At 38.0% G+C, this 26,531-nt stretch overlaps 1 protein-coding gene and 1 pseudogene across 2 annotated transcripts; both read right to left on the reverse strand.

The window, feature by feature from the left end:
• Nucleotides 1-1,959: 1,959 nt before the first annotated feature.
• On the reverse strand, nt 1,960-23,168 carry LOC110785213 (protein POLLEN DEFECTIVE IN GUIDANCE 1). 2 transcript variants are annotated; one of them, XR_002532533.2, is made up of 12 exons: nt 22,391-23,168; nt 16,482-16,633; nt 15,901-16,004; nt 11,429-11,517; nt 11,221-11,294; nt 4,951-5,101; nt 4,706-4,873; nt 4,046-4,143; nt 3,820-3,942; nt 2,936-3,004; nt 2,465-2,745; nt 1,960-2,358 (listed from the first exon to the last, which is right to left on the reverse strand). XR_002532533.2 is itself a non-coding variant. In XM_021989647.2 (11 exons), exons 1-11 carry the CDS (start codon nt 22,899-22,901, stop codon nt 2,545-2,547), a joined length of 1,740 nt encoding a protein of 579 aa, XP_021845339.1. In that variant the 5' UTR covers nt 22,902-23,168; the 3' UTR covers nt 1,960-2,544. The 2 variants fall into 2 exon arrangements, 1 of the variants encoding a protein (XP_021845339.1); XM_021989647.2 differs by having other exon boundaries at nt 1,960-2,745.
• A 2,449-nt stretch (nt 23,169-25,617) lies between these two features.
• Nucleotides 25,618-25,717, reverse strand: LOC130468257 (uncharacterized; annotated as a pseudogene).
• Nucleotides 25,718-26,531: the final 814 nt, after the last annotated feature.

Below are 26,531 nucleotides of genomic sequence, written 5' to 3' on the forward strand. Positions count from 1 at the left end.
GCTACTAGATATAGTAACCGAATAACATAAATATTGACTAAAGGGTAGAGTTGCACTCCAACCAACCCTCTAAAGAAGAGATAAGTCCGTAGAAAAAAGATAGATTCGGGGTAAACCGGAAGGATCTAGAACACGCGTGGATAGAATTTAACAACGCTAGAAATTTCTAGCGCGTGTGTGGCACATGCCACTTTATTCCAGCGCCACTCTTTTCTAATGTTGCAGTTTGGTTTTCACCCAATCACATCTTCAGAGTTCCGAAATATTCTAAAGGTGACTAGGATGCCAACACTTCTAGCTTTGCCAGGCTAGCCAATAAATTCTAGCGCTAGCCACGTCTTAGCGCTTGGTATTTCAGTTTATGTGAACTTCTAACTCTTCAGATTTCTATCTTTACCCGACCATTTTCACTATAAATAGGGGCCTAGAAACTCCAAAAACCGGTACCAATTCCTAACCAATCAACACCATTAAACAACCAATTCCCATCGATTCTAACGCTAAACTTGAGTATTGACCGAAACTTTAAACTATCCCTTCGTTCGTAATAGCCTTTTGTTAACTCCTGTTATCAAACCTCTGTCCGCATAAACACCCAAGTCGTCCTGTTCCTAGCCAAGATTATAGTCGGATTCTTACTCTTAACTAAGGGAATTCAAGGGGAGCTTTGAAGGAGTCGCACCAAGATTCAGGAGCGTACGGTCAGTTGCCAGAGAGCTCTAAGCACAAAAGGAGATTCAACAAAGACAAGTGGTATGTGTTCCTGAGAACCGCAATATAGCCAAAACTATATTGTAACGTGAATTACATTTTAATCTCTTTCCTAGCCATATAAATTGTTCACATAATTTGGTTATTCAAGCATGCCTAATAAGATAATCTTTGGACAAATATGTTATTGTTAAGCTCCCTTAATCAATTTAAATCATTTTTCGGCGTTGTTTAATTAATTTTCTGTGCATTAAAACCAACTAAGATTAGTAATATAATATAATGCATGTCCCTTTCGTCGATGCATTAAACTAGTAAGGACCACCGCATGAGTTAATACTGGGCATTCCCCGTATTAGTAAATGTCTCCCGAACCCTCAAACCCTACTATGCGGATGTACATTGAGCGTTCTCCAAATTAGCGATCACAAGGGAACCTAAGGCCGTTCTGGTCAAATATGTGAGCCTGAGCTTCGAATGCTAGTTGCGTACCACAATAACTGGATTTTGTCAATTTTCCTCAACGTCGTTGAAAACTGAAAGGCGGCTCCACGATCTAGTACATAGGAGGTTACGGCCACCAAGTTAGTCCCCATTTATTTAATATTGATTGCAATATTCACGAGGGAAGTCGTCGAACCATTTATTTGGAAACACTCGTCTTTTCGTCCCCCCTCACACCTGAAATGGATATTGATTTTCCTTTCAAATTTATATACAAATTTATTCTCATTGACCCCCATTTATGGCCTCCTAGCAAACAGGCTAATTTATCATACTTTCATCCCTATTATTATATTACTTCAATAAGATATAATTATAATTACATTTACATTGTTTTTGCAACACTTATTACTTTTGTCAATTGGTGCAAAGTACAATACTTAGTACGCGTATAAGTTTTCTAATTATGTTTTTTTAGGATAACGCATAATTTTGACCACTAATATCTCTAATTGTCTATTGGTAAATGATATAAAAAGTTGATAAAATGAAAACAACATTTGTTTTTGTATATATTAGTAAAAGATCAAGTTAAAGCTAGTGTATGAATAATGCAAAAGTCCAATAGATGCATTTATTATGAAGTTTATCCACCTGAATTTTCCATGCAGCCCAGATAACCTGAAATGAAATGAACTCCAGGTTTACGTTTATATGGTAGCTTCTAAAGCCTTTTAGAAGATACTTTTTCGTTTTCTTTTGCCAAAATGCTGAAAGTCTAGGTTAATATTTTAATGTAACTAGTTGTTTCAAGAAAACCTCTCTATGAGATATATGTATGTATGACTTGTGCTAATCGGAAACCTAGCAAGTTGTTCTCAGTTTCTCATCACCATTACATTAACAATATTCAGGCATTGAGCTCTCTGTTAATTAACAATGATCTCCATTCCCACCTTTTTTTCCCCCTGTCCAATACACAAATGACAATATCAATTTCATGTCGAAGAACCTCGAATAGTTTTACAAGTTGAGTCATCTTTGGATGAACTTAGAGCAACCTTTCTCCCTGTCCCAGAGTTCAACCAATAGGCCTTGTGAAATTTCATCGCTTTCACCCCAAACAAATGTTGCCATGAATGACTAACTTGTGTCTTCTTCCACTAAATACACAATCCTGTTGAAGCAATTCCAGTGGTTCAACTGTGAAGTTTTAAGGTAATGCCATCAACTCGGGTATTTCTGCAGCACAGTTCACTCGTAATCTAAATCAGAGTATAATCTCAAACTGTGTTTACCAATCCCATACCTAAAAGGCAAACCATTTCTGCGGTGATCTCCACTTCCCATCATCAGCAACCAGGTCCATTTTTCTTTAACAATGTACATTTAATCAGAGTGAAGTTTCCTCTTCTGGCACCTTTTGATGTACCAAGCTGCATGCTTCTGAAGACCCATCCCTATCATCACCTTCAGGCTCACAAGCATCACATAGCTCAACATTGTCAAACAAATCATCCAGAAATATCTCCAAGGCAGGGGACTGCATGGAAGACGAGCAGCATATACTGGGGTGATCACCCTGATGACCTGGCATTTGTATAAGTGAAAAGATTCAGTCAGAGGGACTCATACCACAAATAGATAGACATCATAAGAATGACTGTGTATGCAGTTTAGCAGTCATCCATAACTACATGACAATAAGAAATAACATAATACAAAACACCAATAGCTAGACAGGAAGAATTTCACCAAGGAGAAAAGAATATGAACATACCACACAAGCTGGGGCCACGGGAACGAAAGTAAGTGTCTTTTTTGCGCCGTCAGTCTCAATGTTCATAGTCTAAAGTACGATAAAAAACAGTAAGTATCAGTTTATGTCAAAACAATAATAAAAAACAAAGACTACCTCCACAAATGTGAACATAAAATTTGAAGATTAAGGCCTTGTTGGCGCCATCAGTCTGAATCTGTTTATAGTTTTGTACCAAGTTAATTATTATAGATGGTTGTGGGTCACACTGGGCCATGCCTCGTGCTGAGCCTGCGTGCATTGGGGCTGGCTAGTCCTAGGCCTACCCACTAGTTACGTGCCATGCAGAAATTTTCAAAAGGGCAGCTCAGGCCGGCCCAAGCCCACGTGATTTGCTTCCTAAGAAATCTTCACTTATTTTAGCGTGTTTTGCCATGCCGTGCCGTGTCTTGCTGTGCTTTTCCATAAAAAATGTGGCCAGCCCGATACGCACAATGATGTGTCTTGCCATGCTTCTCTGAGTTGAGCCGGTGCCGTGCCATGGGTCGGCCCAACCCAGTGCCATCATACTAGTTAGACGTTTATGAAAATGTTATAAATTTAGTTGTTACTGTTAGATAATAAAATGACTAGATTTTGTGGATGCCAACTAGCTTCGTTGGTAAAGCCTCGAAGGGTGGTAGTGTGGTACCCTAAAACAAGTACTGGATCCCGTCTACATCACCATCATTGTAAATACTTCCTCCGTTTTTTTTTTATGTATCCATTTCTTCTTTATTCTATTTTTGTTAAGCATTTTTTACCATCTTACCCCTTTTCCCCATAATAATTAAACCTTTTCATCATCACACATTTTCTGCTAGATGATAAAGATTTAGGAAGTTTATCAAATCATGTAGTGTTACCTGTTTGCATAGATCTTCAAGAAATTCCGAGTACACAATGGGCTTTATGTCATTGAATTTGGCAATAAATGAATGCTTGATGATATCAATTACCATTTCAGAGAAATAAACCAAGAGAGCATTCTGTCAAGGAGAGCACATTCAGTGAGACTAAAAAAAAAAAGCCACAGAAAAATGAATACTTGCTTGTAAATCAATCTTATGAAAAGATAATCCATGAACTCACGGAAAGGAAATTTCCAAACCATGGGCCCTCAGCTTCCTGAATATTTTGTGCCAGAACAAATATGACAAATGCTGAAATATGGAACCTCTCTATTGAATCTGATCATGTAAAAGAGAAAAGGAGATGCATTTAGTGACTGTAGAAACCCTCAGATATAACATTAACCAGAATAGAGAAGGAGATGCAGTAATGATATTTAATAACAATGATATTAATTTCTGTTGTTACAATAAAATGCGACATTGACTACTACATCACACTCGCTCATTGGACAATATTTTAGAGATGTATTTGTTTACACTTCTACAAAATACACTTTCGTATCGAAAGAAAAGAGAGAGAGGGGGAGGGAGAGGGAGGGATAGAGAGGGGAAGGGAGAGGGAGAGAGATTTTCAAAAAAAGGGTAAGGCTGCATATATGTGGACATTTCCATATCCTGCCTCAACAAAATTAATACTGTATGAGGTAAAGCGAGACACCCCATGATGCAGAATAATATGGTATTCACAAGCACTAAACAAATATACACAATCACGAGATTCACGATTATATAGAGGAAGCTGGGATGACAATCATTGATAGAAAAAGTAAATTATACAAAGATTTAACTAATCAATTGTTACTGATAGTAACACAGCATACGTAGAGAAAATGCTTACCAGAATATACAATGCCATGAACATTATCTTTACTGAGTCTTTTGAATACATTGCTTTTTATCTCCGCAAAATTGTTTGAGACTAGCAGAGCAAGTAAAGCATTATTATGAGCCACTATACAGGTTGACAGGGTGATTGCCTGAGCTAATAATATAAAAGAATGAACAAGTGAGAATAAGAGTCAAGGGACCCAACAAAACCAGAACAACAATAATAATAATTAGATAAGCAAATATGAAGGATATTTGAAGCAGCTGCAGCCAATATTAAATCAATTGTGTATCTTTCAAGCCAATATCCTGATGACTCTGGTGAAGAACATGCAAGCCCCTCAGCAGAATTAAATAATGTCTGAAACACATCACCTCCAAAACTTTGCCCTAGTTTATCAAAGATCTGCCATGGATGTGGAATAAGTCACTCAATAGCCACAAAGATCAATAATGTTAAGCAACAGATGCAGTCAACTGAACACGGATCTGCATCAAAAAAAAAAGCTTGGTTCTGGATAGGAAGTTCTAAACTTCCAATACCAACCAGAATTTGCTGGAACCATCATTACTGTACAGCTGACTCCAATGTCCAAAATATACAATTACAGCCATACAATGGAGTGAAACAATAAATTATCAAAATTCAGAAGGTCACACTACCAAAATTGCTGTTGTATAGAAGGGAAGACAACTAATTCTATAGATTTCCATCCATGAAGCATGGGAATATTCTTCCCCTGCTGTTTCGCAAAAATGGAAACGTTTCAAGTTTTGAAACATTCATAAATGGGTATAAAACTCCCTAGAAAAGCCAAGGTGGAAATCAAAACACTTCAGAAAGGGCAGCTAGAGTGACGTAATGATACACGCACAAGAGACATCGTGTGTTTCCTACCCAGCGATGTCCATCCAAGGGGAAATACTAGAAATCTTAACTGGAAAACCTAGCCGCTGATTAATTTCAATTGGAGACCTGTTTCTCTCTCTATTCAAATACTTGGTCTTTCCGGGACCAAGTGCATCGCAAATCCAGTCGATTTTATTGGAGCACTAAGGCTCTATTCTCATTTTTCCTCACTCCCGTATTATATGAAAAGCTTGCCGGTGAATCACCCACCCACCTCCTAAAATCCCCCACCCCCCATAATGGTGGGATCATCAATCTCCTTGCCATGGGATGCCTTCGTAAGTAAAGGTCCCAAACATTGTCAAGTTGTCAACAAATAAAGTAGACGTGACAACCCATGTAGATTGGAATATTAGGGAAAGATGCACGTTTCCCCCTCCAGTCTCCACATATCCTTACAAAATCTAAAGCGGTAACCATCCCAAATCTTAAACCCGACAAACGAGAAGAAGATAGAATCACCTGAGAATTACTAAATTACAATTCCATGGGGAAGCATGTGTCACAATGTCACTGTTTCACCACACAAAATATCCTACCCCATTTTGGAGTAACCCATATTTTCTCTGGATAACACAATGTCATGATGACTTGAGTTCGAGAGGAAAACACTACGATGATTTTCCAAGAAAGCAATGGTTTTGAAAACCAACTTCCCAAGCTCCAAACCTCTTCTGCTTTACGCCAACACCAAATCCCACTACACAAGATGCTTTCTCTTCTCTCTCACCACCAACCATGCATCGCACCGCAAAAGTACATACATTTAGACTGGGTAATGGAAGGTGGCAAAAAAATGAGGTGCTGGAGAGTGGAGATGATATTTGGGCTCTGGGAATGGGAAAAGACCAGCAAAAAGAGCGGGTACTGTTAGGTTTTATAATAGATATATACTTCTTACCAACGTTTTCCTTTTTTATAAAAACAATCAAACTATTATCTCATTATAATAGGCTTTGATTTGTCAGATTTCAAGCAGAAAATATAATGACTTTTTAGCTTTTTTCTTCATTTTATTTGAAGGACTTCCTTCTTTCTTTACTTTTTACTTATGAGTTCCCTGTTTTCAGTTCCAATTACTGTTTACATGCTATAGATATCTCATGAATACTATATAATAGAAATGGGAAGACCATAATTAGATTAGCGAAGGATAGAGAAAAGAAGAGATAAAAGAGTTAAGGCTGAGGGAAGCAGCTATCTAGAGTAGGAATCTAAATTTTTTTAGTATGAAGCTACCATTATCAATCATCTGTTCATACAAAATAACTAATTCTCTATAACTGTAGGCTAACAAGACCTATACCCAAAAAAAGAGCTACTTGCAGAAAGAAAATTAGGAAAAGACCTGAAATTGGACTATAGGAGCAGCTTAAAACAAATTAGATCTCATACTAAATCTTCATCAAATTCCGACATCTGATTCCATCACACACAACACTCTGAATTGGTTTATGGTGTGTATGGTGACTTGGATTTCATTCAAAGTGTATAGATAGTAAAGAATTTCACATATGGAATTGCCAATTCCAAACACATTCTAAAAGGCCCATAAATTATTGGATTTGAAATTACTTTTTTTTACCATGTCATTTGAATTAGTATGCTAATGATAGTGATAATGATAATGACCATGTCATTTGAATTAGTATGCTACTCTACATTACACTACCTAATCTCTTTCTAAAAGTCCACAGTTCCACACCTCAAACTTAATGCTCAACATGAAACATCACGTGACTCAACTTTTTCTTCCTCCCATACCAAATTATATTCTCTCCCCTCCACCCTCATGTAGTCATCGCTGTCATCAACTGCTCCGCAATCAACGCCATGGCACCAATTCACCAAGTACCACCTCTGCTAACCTCCTCTCCTTCGTCGGCACTAGATGTTCTTCTAGCCCACCTCTGCTCTTCAACTTCTCTTTCATCACAGAATAAATGTTCCAAAAGATTTCTTGATTAAACTAGCTAGGCAAGAAACTGTATTATGAGTGATTATCTTTAACATGATTAAGATTCAATTGGTTTAAAGGGGAGAAGAGAGAAGAGAGAGATACGGTATAGGGATTTGCTGGCAATAACCAGTCAAGGAGGCGGGGGTTGATCATGAATTGAATAATTTAGTGAAATCCAAATTCTAGAAACTGAATGTTAGTGTTCTCCAAATGGAGGGATTGGAATTGAAATTTTTATTTGTGATATCTGAATTGAAATTCAATATTTGAAATGAACTGTGAGTTCCCAAACACACTCTTAACAAATTGCAGAAGTTAGGTTACCCATTGGTGCACTTTGCCAGAATTTCCAGGAACTGATGATGTTTGATTCCGTCAAATAAATCACAAAAGGTTAAAAAATAAGCTAAATGTTTATTACTCTTTCAGCACATTCAATAAAATACCAATCAAGGACGTAGAGAAGGAAGGGATGGTGTTGTCAACCCTTGACCCAATCTGACAAAAGTGTTACGCCGTGATACCCTGTTTACACTACCATTTACACAACCCTGCACACACACATTGGAAAAAGGAACATGAAAAAGATGATGAAAGAGCCACTTCCTCAATTCCTAACGTGAAGGCCCATGGTATGGCGGTTATAATAGCTTTTTCTTTAGGAGTACGTGGGATGTGGTGGGAAAAGATGCAACAGTGGCTGTGTTAGACTTCTTCAAGACTGGAAAGCTCTTAAAGGAAGTCAATGTTATCTCAGGTGACTTTAGTTCCTAACGTGAGGAACCCCAACACAGTTGGTGAGTTCAGGCCTATTTCATGTTGTTCGGTGATTTTCAAGTGTATAACCAAGCTTCTTTGTGAAAAATTGAGATTGGTGCTGAATGACGTGGTGTCAGAGACTCAGGGAGCGTTTATCCAAGGGAGGAGTATTCTCCACAATGTTTTTATTTGTCAGGATTTGGTAAAAATGTGTAGACGAAGACATTTTATTCAGAAGGCTTATGATACGGCAGAGTGGGGATTTCTTACAGGTGATGATGCTAGGGCTAGGCTTTCCTAAGTACTTTACGGACCTGGTCATGGTGTGTGTTAGGAGTCCTAGTTTCACCTAAATGTTGAATGGTTCACCGACTGGATTCTTTAACTCCAAAAGGGGGCTAAGGCAAGGTGATCATATGTCACCTCTGCTCTTTGTTCTCTATATGTTCTCTGTATGGAATATCTAGCTAGAATCATGAGATACACAAGTGAACAAAACGAGTTTAAATACCATTCAAGATGCAAAACTCTCAAGTTAAATCATTTGTGCTTTGCAGATGATTTAATTATGTTTTACAAAGGTGATATTACTTTTGTGCAAATGAAGTTGGCTGGTCTTCACTTGTTTTCCTCCACTACAAGTTTGTGTGCTAATAAGGGAAAATACACGTTTTACTCTTGTGGTGTGGAACAAGCTGAGGTTGATACGATTGATCAACTCTCTTGGTTTGGGATTGGTTCATTGCCTTTCAAATACTTGGGGATTCCTATCAGCTTATAAAATAAAAAGCTGGTGATTGTGAATATTTGATTGAGAAAATGGTTGCTAGAATGAAGATGTGGAGTTCCAGGCACTTATCATTTGCCGGAAGACTTCAGTTGGTGAATTCTGTCTTAATGAGTGTAAGTGTCTGCTGGGGACAAGTCTTCACTTTACCGAAGGCTGTTCTCAAGAAAATAAATGTTGTTTGCAAGGCTTTCCTTTGGTCCGGGCAGTATGATAGTAGTAAGCCTGGCTATGTGGCATGGGATAAGCGTGGGAAGCATAAGAGTGGTGGAGGTTTGGGTGTTAGAAACATTGTTTTGTGGAATAAAGTTGGCAGTGGGGAAGCAGGTTTGGGATCTTGCTAGGAAAGCAGATAATCTGTGGGTTTGGTGGGTTCACACCATGTACATCAAAGACAAAGTTTGGGATAGGCATCAGGCTTCCAGTAGTGCTACCTGGACCTGGAGATGTATTTGTAGGGTAAAAATGAGATCAACCTCATTACACAAGGTGATCAGTGGTTGAATGAGCCTACCTATAAATTGCTCTCATGCATGCTAAGCTTCAATGCCCTCTTCGGAAGCAACATTGGGCTAAGTATGTCTGGAATAGGTTTGCTACTCCTAAACATAAATTCATTCTCTGGTTGATTATGTTGGGAAGCTCCAAACAAGACATAGTAGCTCAGATAAATGTGCAATATGCGATAGAGATTGTGAGTCTCATAATCATGTTTTTTGATTGTGAATTCAGTAGAGAGTGTATAAAGGAAATTAAAGTTTGGCTGGGAATTGGTGCAAGAACTACAGATGTGTATATGCTCTCGAGATGGATATGCAGATCAAGGAAGTCCATATTCAGGAAGGATGTGCTGATGGCTGCAGTTTCTGCAACAAGTTACAAAATATGGAATGTTAGGAACATAGCGTTTTGGAATCTGAAAGTGGATTCACCCCCCTCTGTGATTTCAGAAATCAAGAATGTGGTAAACGGGAGAATTTATAGTATTACGGGGAAGAAGGTTTTTCAGGTCGATAAAAAATGGTTTTGTAGTTTGTAGTCTCCCTAAAATAGCTTTTTGCTGCATAGTTTTGTAGTTTGTAGTCTCCCTAAAATAGCTTTTTGCTGCATAGTTAGTCTTTTATGGTTGCTTTGCTGCTTCCATTGGTTTGTTTTGTGCCTCTTGGCTGTAGTTTGGGTGGGGATCTTGAAAGGAAGTTTGCTTCCTGTTTTATCCTTAGTCTGTAATCCTTTGATAATACTTCTCTTACTTACCAACAAAAAAAAAGAGCCACTTTCATCCCTGCTAATACAGATTTCTTGAGTACAAGCGAGAGGGACTTAAGGCAAACAGCCTAGTAATGTAGAAAAATTCCTTAACCCAAGCAAGGTAGCAAGTTCAAATGATATAAGCTTGAGTAAGAAAATTCTGAGGAGAGCAAATGTGAGAAAGGATGTGAGGCGGTTATGAGGTTCAAGGGCATTGGGGGAGAGGGGGGGGGGGATTAGGGAAGTGATGGTATACAATTACATACCCAACATGTCTCAACCAAACGCCTTAACACCCCTTAAATGTATCAACGTATGTAAGATCCAGAATAGATGAGCAAAAACAATATAAGGGGTAGAAAGGAGTAGAACACTGCAAAGAAAGAAAGCACAAGAACATAAACAAAAAATTTACTACATCAACATAAGCAACCTCTAAAATCGCAGAAAGAAGTACGTTAATCGATTTTCTTAAGAGCACTTGTAGGTCTTTTATTTAAGTTTTGGCAGGCATAAAGACCGGAGAAATCGTTAGCATTCAGCTTCTTTTCTGATATTGTAGGTACTTTGGTTGGAAATGAATAAGAAATGATCTGAATTGAGTTTGCTAGCAAGCCTTCATAATTGGTAGGGTAGTTCTCCTAAACATCTCTGTTTGGCTCAAGCTTTCAGGCCTATAGGATGTACACTAGTTATGTACAAATAGATTGACTAATATTCAAGTATTAATATATTCAACTATACCTAAAATTACACATTGCTGCAGTTCTGCACACTACAAAAAGGGAAAACGAAAAGAAAAGGCAAAAGAACCTTAAGCTAGGAACTGTCTTCAAATCTTCATTGCAGACTATAGCTTACCTCTAAAACATTATAGACAACATAAAGCTTGACAATTCCTTGACCGCGAATCATATGGTATATAAGGCTGATATCTGAAATTTTAGCAAAGAAGGAAATAAGTTTAAAGAATAATGAAGTAGATTGGAATTAAAACCACCAAATTCCTTGACAAAGTTCAATGGATAAATGTTATGCTGCAAAAAAAATTGGGGAGTTAAAGTGATACCTGTCCGCCCCAAAATCGTAACTCCAACAGCTAGTACAAGAAGACAACCAAAATCTGACAGCTCAGCTGCAGAAGGTGTTCTGGGCTGCCTGCCACAAACATGGTTAGGTTATTTTGTGAATATAAAGAGCTACCGAAAGTTTCAAAAGATTAACAAATAAATGGAGAGGTAAGAAGTACGAGCAATATATCTTAGTAAAGTAATTCATTCCTACAGGTAAAAAATCAAGAATAATGGACAAAGACAGCTTCCACACATAAGCAAAGTCCAAAATGTGAAAATTTTAGCATTTCTGAGAGGAAACTTAATGTGATAACCAGCAAGAAGCATCAATTTTTATAGTTCTTACCTATAGGATCCATTTTGAACTCATTAATCAAGACAATTCTTACATCAACAACAATAAAGCTATAGCCTTATTCCCAAAGAGACAGGATGGGCTGCATGAACCGAGACTCTATGTCATGCAGTCATCCACAAAATTCCTCATCCTCCATTCGCTTCTACCTAATGCTAGATCATCTTGCAATCCCATTTCCTAAATGTCCTTTCTAACTCCCTCCAACCAAAGTCATATTTGGCCTACCTCGACTACGTTTGAGATCTCCATTACCCCACCTTTACCAATGCACCTTATGGTAGACGTATCACATGCACAAACAATCATAACCAATTCTCTCTTATTTTATCCTCAATATCCACAAGTCCGACTTCTCTCCGTATACCTAGATTCCTAATTCTTTCCCTCAAGATGTTCCCGCACATCCATCACAACATACGCATCTCTACTACACTCATCCTTTTAATGTGCTCCTTCCTAATGCCCAACATTCCGACCAATATGATAATGGCGGTCTAATTGCCTTCCTGTAGAATTTGAATTTCCTTTTTAACCTTGAATACGATCACAATTTCTTGTACTCCGTATGAATTACTAAAGACATATTTTATATGAAAATTATTAACATAATAATTTTGGGCACACCTCTGAAAGAGATACACATATAATATACTCTTGCCAAACAATATCAAAATCCCTTAAATCTTGGGCACACCTTTTGCCATTGTTTTACCAAGAAACACTATCAACTTCATTCGGAGTTCTGAAATAAAAATAAAAAATGGATGTAGAGCATGTACTCACTTTCAAATAAACAAATAACTGTCAATTTCTAGGAGCTAAAAGGTTTGCAAGATTCCTCTCTTATTATAAATTGACCTTAATAACTACCTCAAATGGCTCAAAATAGTTCAAATACTTAATTACATAGTTTGAAGCTGATTTGGAGCAATCATTGGGTTATTTATAAGGAAGTCAAAACTAAGGGTCACTTCAATCCAGCACTAGAGGTGCAGCAACAATAGGGAAAAATTGGTCAAAACCACGGGAACTAAGCGGAGTATGCTAGCATTCAACGGTGAGTGTGAGCCCAAGATTGCAAAGAGTCACCCTATACCGCCACAAAAAAAAAAAAAAAGGGATAGAGGAAGTAATAAAAATGTTCATTAGAGTTGGTTACAGATTATGTTACTCCCTCTCCGTTGTTTTTATGTACCCACTTTCCAACAGGGGATTTTTTTTGTTCTACCCTATTCTACCATCTTACCCATTTTCCTCACAATAATTACACTTTTTCACTTTCTCTCTCCTACTTTACCCACCTTTTTCTTACACCCACCCACGATTCTACTACCTCTCTTACTTTTTTCACCTTCTTTTTACACCCACCCACCTCTCTTAGAAAGAAGAATCTACGGTAATGGATGTTGTAAATCATGGTTTTTAAGGCAAAATACTAGAACAAAAATAAGAACGAGTTTAGGAAATCATTGTGTCGTGATAATGAAATCATTGCCTTGAAAACGAGATTAGGTGCAACCGGGGTGCACAATTGTATTCAACGATTCGTTCCCCAAGGTTAACACAACACTCAACACACATAGACACTTTTGGGTGATGAGATGGAGCCACATAAACTTATACCCAAAAGAATAAGAAGTGAAAAAGCTTAGAAAGATGAGTGATCATGTATCAATGATGTCAAGAAGTTTACTCATAAACACAAGGAAAGAATGCATATGATATTCTATCTTTCCACTCAAAGAAGTCAGAGAATATATAACAGATGAGTGGTAATATCAAACACTCAAAGACGTCCAAAGATCAAAGATGATCAATGACAATCAAGAGTAATAATAAGAAACAACTCATAATAATTAGAGATTAATAATCTCCATAAACATGGAGAAAAACCACCAACAACCACTCATCAAAATCAGAAAAGGGGTGTTTACATATGATTTAGTAGAGGAATCAAAACAGCTCAAGGAAGCCAAGAGACTCAAAAGAATCCAATGACCATCATCAATAAACTGACGTATGATTATGAAGAGTTTAGTAACCTCCTTAATCAAGAGGAGCACAAAGCAACTAACTCAACATAATCAAAATAATTAAGTCACTTAAAACATCATCAAAAAGGTTGTTACAAAGGAATCACAAGGAAGCAAAGCAAAACCGGAAAGTCCGTGACTTTTGGTTTTCGCCTGGTCTTGCCATAGGGCGAAGCCTTTTCCAGCTTTACTTCCAACAATGGGTACGTCAAAAAAACCAGAGGGAGTGGAAGTGTAGGAATGGGAAATCACATATGGCTAGTTGGGATTTGGAGTTGAGAGCAAACGAGAGAACAGGGATGCAATAAAAGAGAAGGAAGCGTATTGTAGCAGGTGTTGAGATAAGTGAAGAGTGAATTGTCATTAGGGTGACCTCTCGAACGTTGGTTAGGTTATAATTGTGATCATCACCTTGATAATTATCCATATAGTTGGGTCTTACTGTTTCCCCCTTTTCCCCACATGGATTTGCAGTTTCCTTCTTAGTCCCTAAATGTAGCTAAGGATAATCTTGATTTTTAGCATAGATCCGGCATGTTCTCACCAGTCTCTTTTGCTCTTTATTAACAAAAAATTGGTCGCCTCTAATTGTTTTCACTAGCCTACAACATTTGGGTTTTTTTTTCTTTTTGAATTGTTTTAGTATTCCCTGGTCTTTGCCTTCATCATTGCAAAACCTTTTTAGAAGGTTCAAACAATGGTTGTAACTTAGGATGACACGCACACACAAAAGAAAGGACAAGAAGTCCTCTGCTCCTTAGCCATGTCACTCATAGTTAATAGACATGCACTCTTTTCACTTTTTGCACTTTCATTTATTTGTTTTGACTAAACTTCACTAATATATTACTACGTAAGAATTAATATTAGCATGTAAAATGTTTAGTAGCAACGTCTATTTTCACAATATAATTTTAAAACTTTTAACTAATAAACGTATAGAGAAATTGAGATGGTTAAAGTTGTGTTTTAATAAGCATGAAAGTCAAAACAGAGCATGTATTGTGAAATGGAGCTACTATCATATTTCATGTTCTTTGACTCTATTTCTATTAAATTTCCTATAAGTTGCTTGGGACACTATATTTTGATCTTTCCTCCTTTGGATGCGATTTAGCTCCATCTTTGCAAAAAGATTGTGTACACACAGCAGACCACCTACAGCTACAGAACCAAGCCATTGAAAAGGCTGTGAAACCACTGGATATGGTAAAAATAACATCACCCTTATCTGCCTTTTGAGATTGTTCAGTACCCTAGATGCCAAGGGTATCTTCAGAGTATTGACTCCCGCTAGCATTCCGAACCAAATGGATAGCCAGAGTTCACAATGGGATGTTGCCCGCTGTCTTTGTATTCTGCAGAGGATAGTGTACTTTCTGTGCTTCCTGTGGAAGCTCATTACCTTGCAAATAATGGTAGAAATATTACACACATGAGACTCTTATTCTTATTGTTTTCCCCATCACTTATAATCTTGGACCTCAAAGTCATTCAACATAGATTTTCCTCTTCGAAACCATCCCCCTAAAAGGAAATTCAATCATCCGCTGAACTACCAACATCATTTTTCTGAATAATTTTCCCCTAAAATATCACTAAAAAACACTTGCTGAAACTCCAATAAAGAAATTACAGAACAATTTCTTCTCAATCCTCGGCAAGCAGCAGGTTCTCTCTTTGTGGCCTACTTAACAGAAAATCACTCCCCTTACGAAACAGACACTTCCTCACCAAGGGGCAATTTGGGCCATTCTCACACCAAACCCAAAAGCAACATACTAGAGATGGCATGTTCAGAACAAGTTCAGGTCAGGTTTACATGATGAGTCATCCGTCCTGTTTCAGATTGATTGTGTGTGTGTGTTGTGCCCGTTGGGGGAGGGGGGGGGCACTACCTACTATAATATGGTGTCAATTAATCAAAATTCATCACATTTTCTTTTGACCCACACGCCTAGCACAGAAGCACCTTTTAAATTACTTGGTTGTCTTGTTGTCTTATAATCACAATCAGCTCACCTGTTGCAGAAGCTACAAGAACCTTAAGAAAATGAAGCATTGGCAAGCAACCAACCTTTTCGTAAGGAACCTCCACAGCGTCATCAGAGCTCTCATAGGTATGATTGTCAGCAACGACAAAAATGAATTTAAACAAACGAAGTAGCCCACGTCAATAAGCTGCAAAAAAATGTATTCTAAAGGATTCGTCAAATCTTCAAATAAACGAGACAAAAATGTCTCTCCCACACCAATAAGCCCATGACTACCAGTTAAAAAGTCTTCCCATAAAAGATCCAATCTAAAATGGATAAGGAAAATGCATGAAAGAAACTGATAAATCAGCAAGAAGGAAAATGAAATGTATAGTATGAATGAACTTGATCAAACTCACAAGACCTTGATATTGATGAATGATAAATCAGCAACAAGAAACCTTATCATCGATTAGAGCAAAAATAAAGACAGTTATCAATCATGATGAGCTTTTAATCTTTTATTCATCTCTATACAGCATGAAGCCAGTAATCACTGCTTAATACATAATGCAATATAGTATGGAAATGTTGTGAAAAACTAAGCACTTTAAGAAATGTCATTTAAATGACGAGCACACAGCAAAAATATGCATACACAAAGAAGAAGCATAACAAATACCAGTTCACACCTCCATGGCAAGCGGAAGATAGTATCATAAACCCTCTCTCTTTCTTTCTCAGTTCCTCGCGTTGTTGTGCTTCTAATAGAATTTCCATTGTACATTTCTTCCATGAAGAATTTTATTGGCGAATTCTCCACGGGAAAAGGATCTAGAAAATAGTGAAGGAGGAGATCAAAATGCCATGAGATGACTTAAAATATTAGTTACTGATACATCATAAGAAAATATCTGCCCCAATTTAAAACAAGGATATACACTCCAGCCATCATAAAATAATTGTCTCACAGGAACCTTAAGAGACAAGCAGCATGAGGGAAGTCATAATATTACAAATTAAATAAGGATACAATTTTCCAGCTTTTAAAACAAGAACCAACCATTTGCACGATATGGAAATTTAGTATTTTACAAATAGTTAATCATTGTTGAAAATTATTTTTGATATCCCTAGCTGATAGAGATTATAATTCAGTCTAAACGAGAAATCCCAATGTTTACAGAAACTGTCAGCAAAACATCAAGAATACATAATGCTTAAACTAGCAGTAATAAGTTAATTACTATAGAAACACATCCACACGAACGAACCACAAAAGTGAATGATCAACAAGTCTACAACACCATATGCAAGTTTTAAAATATCAATTTTTTTCATTCAGATTTATGTTCACAAGTTCCATAAATAGAAGATGGTCGTCCCGTTATCGCTTATGGGTCAATTGGAAACAGTCTCTCTGATCCCCCCCCCCCCCCCCCCCCACATACCCCGCTTGCTGCTTGTTGTTGGGAGCCTCTTTGATGGCACTGGAGTAACAATAATGATAAATATATGTTCACAAGTCACTGTGCATGTTCGGCTATCTCAATACATGCATTATTCAGCAGCAGGAAAAATCACCTATTAAACTATGCGGCTATGCCCTATTAGAAGAAGAATCTCAACCATACATCAGGCATGAAAAATCGTCTGTATAGAAAGCCAAAGAATCAAGCTCTTTTAGGCGAAAATTGCTGACTAGACTCTGGAACAGTACTTAGGAAGGGACTTTGGTGCGTGGAACCAGAACAAGTTTAGGTCAATCTGGCTCGTTTGGTGCCCTAGAATAAAAGGAAACTAGTCTTATATGCACGCGATGCGTGCTGAGAGTATTTATTGAAGTTTTCTTCGGGTTATAGAATTTTACAGAGGGAGGAAGTTTGAGGTGAGAGAAAGATTGTGGCGAGAGAAAGATTCCAGTCTTGGAGAAAGGCAGTAAAATAATTAGGTTTGGAATACAATTAAATTGAAAAAAATAGAATGGGGTAGTTTAGTCTTTTACATGGGGACACCAAAAGCGAGGTTACCGAAATGTCCCTCCCCTCTTGGCTTATATAATAGAGATAGGGACTACACAGTATTAGCTCAACAGGGACTAATAGATGGATAGCCAAAAAATGAAGCTCGTAGCTTTGGGCCATTTAATATTCCACACACAGACACACTAAAATGAAGAATGGGTTTAAAATCAATGAAATACATCCCATGCAATAGATGGAATATTCTGCCCCAAGGACCAATATCTGCAAATCAGGTTCCCATACAGCAAGTTACTATTTCTTCATGTGCAACCAGCTGCTTCTCTTCACTAAAAAAATTGACTGCAAAAGCTGCTAGCCTTTTGTCTCTACTCTCCACTTGTTTCTCTTCTCTACCAAACCAAGGAACTTACGCAGTAGATCAGGGCCTTAGCCCTTCCCTAATACAAACTATGAAGGACAAACGAGGAGTGGGTTTTCATAATTTACCCCCTCTGCTTTACGCAAAAGGTTGGACATGATAATGTGTCAACACTTTGTGATAAGATTAAGTACTGCAAGCAGATAACCAACAGTTATGACATACAATGTAGAATATGTTGATTATGTGTATATAATAAGTAATGAGGAAGATATAGAGAAATCACATGCCATGGGTGGTGAAGCGAGTATGGGTTTGATAAATTACCAGCTGATCCTCATTTGTCACGCTACACGCTCAATACCTAGTAAGGGGTTCAACTTTAATTTGTATGTTTTGAAGGCTACTTAAATCTCTACCGGTGTATCAGAAAGTCTCTTTTCCTGGTAAAGGAAAAGGATACTTACTACCATGAGTGGGATATATAAGTACTTCCTCCGTTTTTTTACTTGCACCATTTTCCTTTTATGGAAGTTACATTACTTGCCCCAGTTCCTCTCATGGTATGTTTTCACATTCTTTTTGGTGTGTTCACAAGCTAAATACCCACTTTACCCCTACTTACATGTCACATTTGGCATTGTTACCTAACATTTTTCTCTCTTTTGTGAAGATCCCACACATCTTCACACATATATATTGTGAAGATGTGTGGGATCTCTATTAGATTGCAAAAGTTGTTGTTAGGTTTTCAGGAATTTGGAATTTAAAAGTGTTATAAGGTTTTTCCGACTTAAATTAAGATGAACATAATAGTTACTTTCCACTCTCATCGTCCCTTTTTTTTCTTTACGTAATTTCGTTTGCGCATCCCCTTATGTTCTTTACGTTTGGAGTATTTCCTTTCAATATTCCAAACCAGAGAAGGAGTGGAAAGTAAGTTGGAGTTATGGAGACGAACTTTGGAATCTCGGGGTTTTAGGCTGAGTAGAAACAAGACGGAATATATGGAGTGTAAGTTTAGTGGAGTCCAAGACAGAGAGACAGGGGCGATTACCTTAGATTGGAAAATTGTCCAAGGTTCTGAAATGTTCCGTTATTTAAGATCTATTATCCAAAAGGATGGGGAATTGGATGGCGATGTGGCTCATAGAATCAAAGCAGGCTGGTTAAAGTGGAAAAGTGTCACGGGGTTCCTATGTGATCCAGGCATGCCCCAAAAAGATTGAAGAGAAAACTCTACCGAACGGCAATTTGACCGGCGTTGTTATACAACACGGAATGTTGGGCAGTGAAACATTGTCACGTGCATAAGATGAATGTGGCGGAGATGCGCATGTTACGTTGGATGTGTGGGCATACAAGAAATGATCGTTTGAGTAATGAGATTATTAGGAAGAAAGTAGGGGTTGCACCAATTGAGTTTAAGATGCTGGAAAATCGTTTAAGATGGTTTTGGCATGTAAGCAGAAGATCAAGTGATGCCCCGGTTAGGAGGCTAGAAGGTTGGCAAAGTGATAGAATTGCAAGCGGTAGGGGAAGACCTAAGAAAACTTGGAGGAAGGTGATTGAGCGCGATATGAGCCTACTTGAGATTGAGGAGAGTATGGCGTTAGATAGGAAAGAGTGGAGGGAGAGAATATACGTTGATGAGTTCATGTGACTTATATATCTTCCATTTTGACTCCTTTTTTTTATTTTATTTTTTTTTTTATTTTTTTTATTTTTATTTTTAAAATGCTTTTTTGAAATGTGCTTATTTTAATTATTTTATTCATTTTAAACTTTATTTATTTTTATTATCCCTTATGACGATCTCCTATGACGATTCATTTTAGCCGACCCCAAATCATTTTGGGACTAAGGCTTTGTTGTTGTTAGAGCTGTCAAAAATCGACCCGACCCGAAAACCGACCAGAACCCGACCCGAAAACACTGGGTCTTGAACAAGATTTTGTGACCCGTAACCCGATTTTATCCGAACCCGAGCAACCCGAAAAGGAATGGGTCAAAACCCGACCGAACCCGTTTTGGACCCGACCGATTGAAAATCATTGTATTTATAGTAATAAATGACATTATGAGAAAATTTAAGCATAATAGACACGTTGTTTTTACTATTGTTGTGTGTAATATGATTTTAATTTGAATTATACGCCATTTTATGGTTGAATTTGACTAAATATGAATTTTCGTAGGAAAATTTGTTAATTTGTGCCAATATTTTGTATATTTATCACATAAATTAATGAAAATATAATGCGCGTTTTAAAATCCCTCAACCCGTTGGGTCGACCCGAACCCGAAAGTTCTGGGTCTTGAACAAGCATTTGTAAACCCGAAAGTGACCGACCCGATTCAACCCGAACCCGAAAGTAATTTTTTACAACCCGACCCGACCGACCCGTTTGACAGGTCTAGTTGTTGTTGATTCCAACAAAAAAACGTGTACAAATATAACAAAATACTCAAAAAACGAATTCACTTCACCATTCCTCGTTCCTTCACTCCACCAGTGTTACTTAGGACTCTTTATTTCATCTTAAGTACCCATGTTATATCCTTGAACCTCGGACATGGATACGGACAATGGAAACTTCATTTTGGACCAAAATCATGAAATATTTTCACAAAATAGCCAAGTCGGACACTTGGATACATACCCGAGTCCAACATGGGTACCCGAGTCCGAGTAACATAGCCCTCCACTCACCTCATTTAATTAATGAGGAAACTAGATTTTATTATTAATTAAAAAAATTAAGGAATTAAAGCTCTTTTTTATTATGCTTAAATTCACATGCATGATACCAAACGTAAGGAATAAAATGGGACAGAGGGAGTAATATTTTGGCACATACATATGAATAAATTGAGCAGGTCCAAGTGAAACTGACAGGGCTAAAAGTGTCTTATCAATAGTGTCATAACAACAGTGTTGCAAGAGATTGACCTCACTAACCTATGGCTTAACATGGAAGAAAACAAAGAACCCTAGTTGTGGACACATTGAAACATGATAATGTCGGGAAAATGCATCGCATTGGAAAGACTTATTAGCAGCCAAGAACTTAGGTTACAAGCGAAGGTAGAGAAAAAACATACTTCCTCCGTTCTTGTTTAGATGACACAATTTTTTATGCACATTTACCAATGCACGATTTAAAGCATTAATATCTACAATTATGGATAAGAAACAATTATATAAAGTTGATATTTAAAAAATATTCATTGAGACGAACCTAATAAGACCCCACATGACTATGTTTTTTCTTAAGTATAATTGTATAAATCACACAAGTCAAAAGGAGCTTGTGTGAACAGTCAATAGTGTCACAATCAAATTGTGTTATCTAATAAGAAACGGAGTAAGTATAAGCTATCAGCACAATGAAAAACCATAACATGTAGCATCCGCTCATCATTGGAAGGGATAATATTTGAAAAGGGAATTGATTTCATTAGCAAGATTGTCTCCAAACAAATTCTTTATAGTATCACACTATGTTTAGTCGGACTCGTGTACCCATCCGGACACGAGTACTTGTCAAAGTGCTTGACTCAGCTATTTGCGAAAAATATTCATAATTTTGGTCCAAAATGTATTGTCTGTATCCATGTATGAGTGTCTAGGATCTGACATGGGTACTTGAGATAAAATGGAGAGTCCACGTAACAAAGGTATAGCATATGGTTTAATCCCATGCTTTACCATATTTGAAAAAGTTCAAGTGAACCCAAAGATTGAAGAATACTAGAAATAGATGAAGGCTAACAAGCACCAATTCAAGCGCATGAGATCAGGACATCATATGACCTCATTTGAAGAAGGAAATAGTCGGTACCAAGAGGAGAAAAACCCTGATGGTCTGGTACCTATACAAGATGGTCATGTCAATAAGCAAGACTGTGAATTGCAAGAGAAATTTCAGTCTGTATGCAACATTGAATTCTGTTATTTATCTCTCCATCACGAGAAAGGGCAATATAAAAGCAACCAATTTGGAGGTCGGATGGGATTACAGCACTACTAGCAGGCATCCAATAACGGTATCAACTCAAACAAAATTAACAACTTGAAAGAGTTAAATATTAATGAACTTCCTAAAATGCGCCACTCCATAAAATAACTATCCAAGTATGAATTACCAAATAGTTCAAGAATTGGAGCTCTAGTTACTCACTAGGACATGAAGAATCAAATTGAAGTAACAAGAAGCAAAAATAAAAAGAAGAAGAATTTCTTACACATAGGATCTTCTTCAGCCATAAAGCGCTTCCAATCTAAAGACTCGGATTTATCCAATTTACCGCCATTAATAAGATTAGGTCTAGATTTCACCTCCGCCTCCGGTATCTCTACCGGGGGCACTAAATCTCCGCCACTGCCACCACTACTCACATTTCTCTGCCTTAATTCCCCCTGCGAAACCTGGCAAACTGTGCCCAAACTCTCTTCTCTCACCTCACAAACCACGAAACTCGATGCCGCGTAACTGTGAGAGTTCATCGACGGAGACTCCCTCTCCTCCAATTCATCAATGCCGCCGTTATCGAAGATCGTATAGAATTCATGTGGTGCTGGTGAATTCGGGGTGGATTTCTTCCGCTTTCGCTTCCGCCTCCGGCGATTGGACTTATTGTTTTGAATAAGGGGATCGGAGTTAGAAGATCGATCGATGATTGAGTCGGAGTTGACTGCATAAGTGGAGGAGAGGATCTCGAAAGAGAGCTGCTTTCCCCTGGACTTCGACGCCATTGATATTAAAACTGAATGAATGGTCACCCTCAGAGGTATATAGGATCAGTCAGAGCAACCATTGGCATGGGTAGCGCACTGCTACCGTCGCGGTGGCATCGCCTGAGTTCCTCCTCTGCAGGCCAACTGCGATATAATTGGGGAGGGGGGTGTTGGCGACTGAGGTATGATCCGTTAGTTAATCGCCGAGAATTTGCTCAGATGAGCCAATCTCAAGGCTATTTTGATAACCCGTCAGTCCGTCACAGAAGTCTTTGATTAAGATTTAGCGACAGGAAATTTGACCTTTTTCACTCTTTTTTTTTTTGGAGAAATTAAAAAATAGTTGTAAATTATTATCTCTTCAATAACAATTGTGATTATTAGTGCTATCTTATTTATGATGTCATGTGCCTCGTATTGGTATATTACTTAATAAATACGTGTAATTATAAAACGGAAAAAAGTCTTTTTATTATTTATTAAAAAATTAAAATCGAATCAAACAAAAACCAAACCATGAATAAAAAGATTTTGAGTCCAATTTCAATTTTGTAAGAGTAATCACCTGATTTATGGGTTGCGGAAGCTCGGTAGTCACTATGTTCAAAGGATTTAGTATCAATATTAGTAGTTGTAAATGTACAAAATGGAACCATCGTCAGGCCCAACGGCAATCCCTGAACCCATTGTGGACCGCCAGAACCAGCAGCTCACGCTAGGTGTTGGCGGCTGCCGCCAGCTTTGATTTGAGATATTTGAAAAGATTTAGAGGATATTAATGACGGCATATTAAATTCAGTTACTCAGGTCATTAATTGGAATAGACTTTAGGGATTTCCGGTACGGAGCGAGCCCAAAAACAATTGAAAATGTTTGTAAATGCGTTTTGATGTTTGATGAAGAATAGAAATCGCATTTTTTCACTTTTGTGATTGCGGACCCACATGATTAAAGTCAGACCAAGTAAGAAAACTTCATTTTGGTTCAATCACAGGACACTCTAGGGGAGACACGAATTAGGTGTCTACACCAGCATTATCTGGACACAAATAAATTTTTTGACATCACAAAGCGAAGTTTCCTAAAAAAATCTTGTAACACCCTAAAAATTTCTTGTTTTTATAAACTATTTTCTTACTTAAATAAAGAAATTACTAAAATGTTATCGTCAACGTGATAACGGTTAAGGCTAGTACCATAATTAATTACGCAGCAGAACTAACTAACTTTCAAAACATAATAAATATAGTTTGGCCTCTTTTACAAATTGGAACCATAAAGGCCCAAACCAAATCTAACTTCAAAACAAAATCCATTAACTAAAAGCATGCATGACTAGACATTTATTAAATAAAGTTCAAACATGCAAATAAACCCTCAACATCCCAATCCTCGATGTTGACTTCACTTGCAAGTCACCTTTAATAGGCATGCTTAAGATTTACTACTTGATATGTGTGTTTTATATAGTATTTCACCCCCGTCCCTTAGTACTTTTCTGTGTCAAATGAGCTCTTAGGGGCCATTTTTAGTACTAATATGTGTTATTTAGTGTGCCTTGAGTTTCAGGTTCGATTATGAGAAATTGGTCTTTTTAGACCCGTTTCGTGTTGATTTAGGCCACTACACAAGCCCAAGAAAGTTCGGGACCTTTATCGTCGACTTTCGGGAGCCTTAGATGCTTATGGTTGAGCCCCGAGAGTTAGACTCGGTGATATGGGCGAAGGATATTGAGGATTGCAAATCGCCCTGTGAGCTGAGGGCAAAATGCGACCATCGGGCGGAATTAAAAGAGAAGTGAAGCTATCTACACGCGCCCGATCGGGCACAGTTCGCCCGGTCCGGATCGGGCGCCCATCAGGAGAAGATATATCTCTTTCGCAAACCGCCCGATCGGGCCAACTATCGAGCACATCGCCCGATCGGGCGAAGCGCCGTCCGATCGGGCGACGCCAACCTACAGCAGATATTCGCGAGTTTTATTTCCGTTTTTTAGCATTAATTTAGGCAAACTATATAAGCTTAACTCTTTTATTTGGATGGACATCTTTTTATTCTAGTTTTGGGACTTAGTTTATTTTCTAGTTTTCTCTCTAATTATTCAAATACTTAGTTTTTAATTCCAAGTAAAAATTCAAGCTTTATTATTCATTTGTTCTTCAATTCGGTATTACTTCTTACTTCAATTTATTCTATTGCTTTAATCATGTTTTCTATTATGTTAATTGCGTTGTTATTTATTATCGTGAGTGATAGTTTAATTTCTAGGGTTTAGGGGATCCATGAATGCATGATTGGGATTACATGTGTACTTGATTATTGATTAATTGATTATAATTTCTATAGCTTATTATTATTGCTCGTCAATTCTGTTCGGCCAGACCATTTTGATTTGAGTTTGATTAACTTTAGATTATGCGCCGAGAGGTATAAATCTGATGTTTTTGGTCTGTGGCTATTAGATAGGAATTATTTCTAGTACGTAGCGAGAGCCCGCTAGGTGAAGATCCTAATCTCCATATTCAGTCTTTCATTCAGTATTGTGCCACCATTAAGCAGAAGAATTTAACACCGGAGCAGACTATGGAGATAATCTTTCCATTTTCATTGAGTGGGAAGGCAAAGCTATGGATTAACAGTCTCAACCGCGCAGCTATGAAAATCACCGATTGGAATTCCTTGGCCCTTGCATTCTATGTTAAATATTTCCCACCTGAGAAGACAGCTCGTCTAAGGGGTCAGATATTAGGTATCTCTCAACAAGCAGATGAGAGTTTGTTCGAGGTTTGGGAGAGATTCAAGGACTTGCAAAGAGAGTGCCCGCACCATGGTTTGGATGACTGGTTCCTGGTTCAGCAGTTCTATAATGGTCTGGGTAATGAGTCTAGGTGCCTTTTGGATTCAGCTGCCAGTGGGAGATTTATGCAACTGGAGGTGCCTAGAGCTTTAGAGGTGATTGAGGAGATGTCCATCCATAGTGCCCAATATGGAATCCTAGAGGTTTTGCCGACCGGGGTGTTAAGCATGAGATGAATCCTATTGAACAGCTTACTACTCAGCTAACTGCCCTACATCACAAGCTAGATAATATACAGATCGCATCTTCCCAATCCACCCAACATGCTAGTGTCGCAGCAATGAGTGCCCAATCTGCTAATGTCTGTAATAGTTGTGGGATGCAAGGCCATTATGCACAGGAATGTCGGAGCTCTATCGAACAATGCAATGCATTCCAGTCCTACAAGCAGAATAATCCGTACTCCAACTCTTACAATGAGGGGTATAAAAACAACCCCCTACTATCATATAGGAGTACTAATGTCCAGAACCCCCATCAGATTCAACACCCTCCACCACCACAACCACAGTACCAACCACCACCACAAAAGTCATACCAACCGCGGAGTAACTACAACCCGCAGCCTAGTGGACCACCTGGTTTTCCTCCACAACCTCAACCCACACAGCCTGATCCCATGCTTGTAGAGATGAGGAATATGATGTTGGAATTGCAGAGGTCTCTGAGTGAAAAGGATGCCAAAATCGATGCCCTCACTGCTCATAACAAGATCATGGATAAACAGTTGGCACAAATGGCTACTACCCTTGCAGAGAGACCCAAAGGTCAACTTCCCTCACAGCCTGTGA

This window comes from Spinacia oleracea, chromosome 2 (genome assembly GCF_020520425.1).
Source record: "Spinacia oleracea cultivar Varoflay chromosome 2, BTI_SOV_V1, whole genome shotgun sequence".
Lineage (NCBI taxonomy): Eukaryota > Viridiplantae > Streptophyta > Magnoliopsida > Caryophyllales > Amaranthaceae > Spinacia > Spinacia oleracea.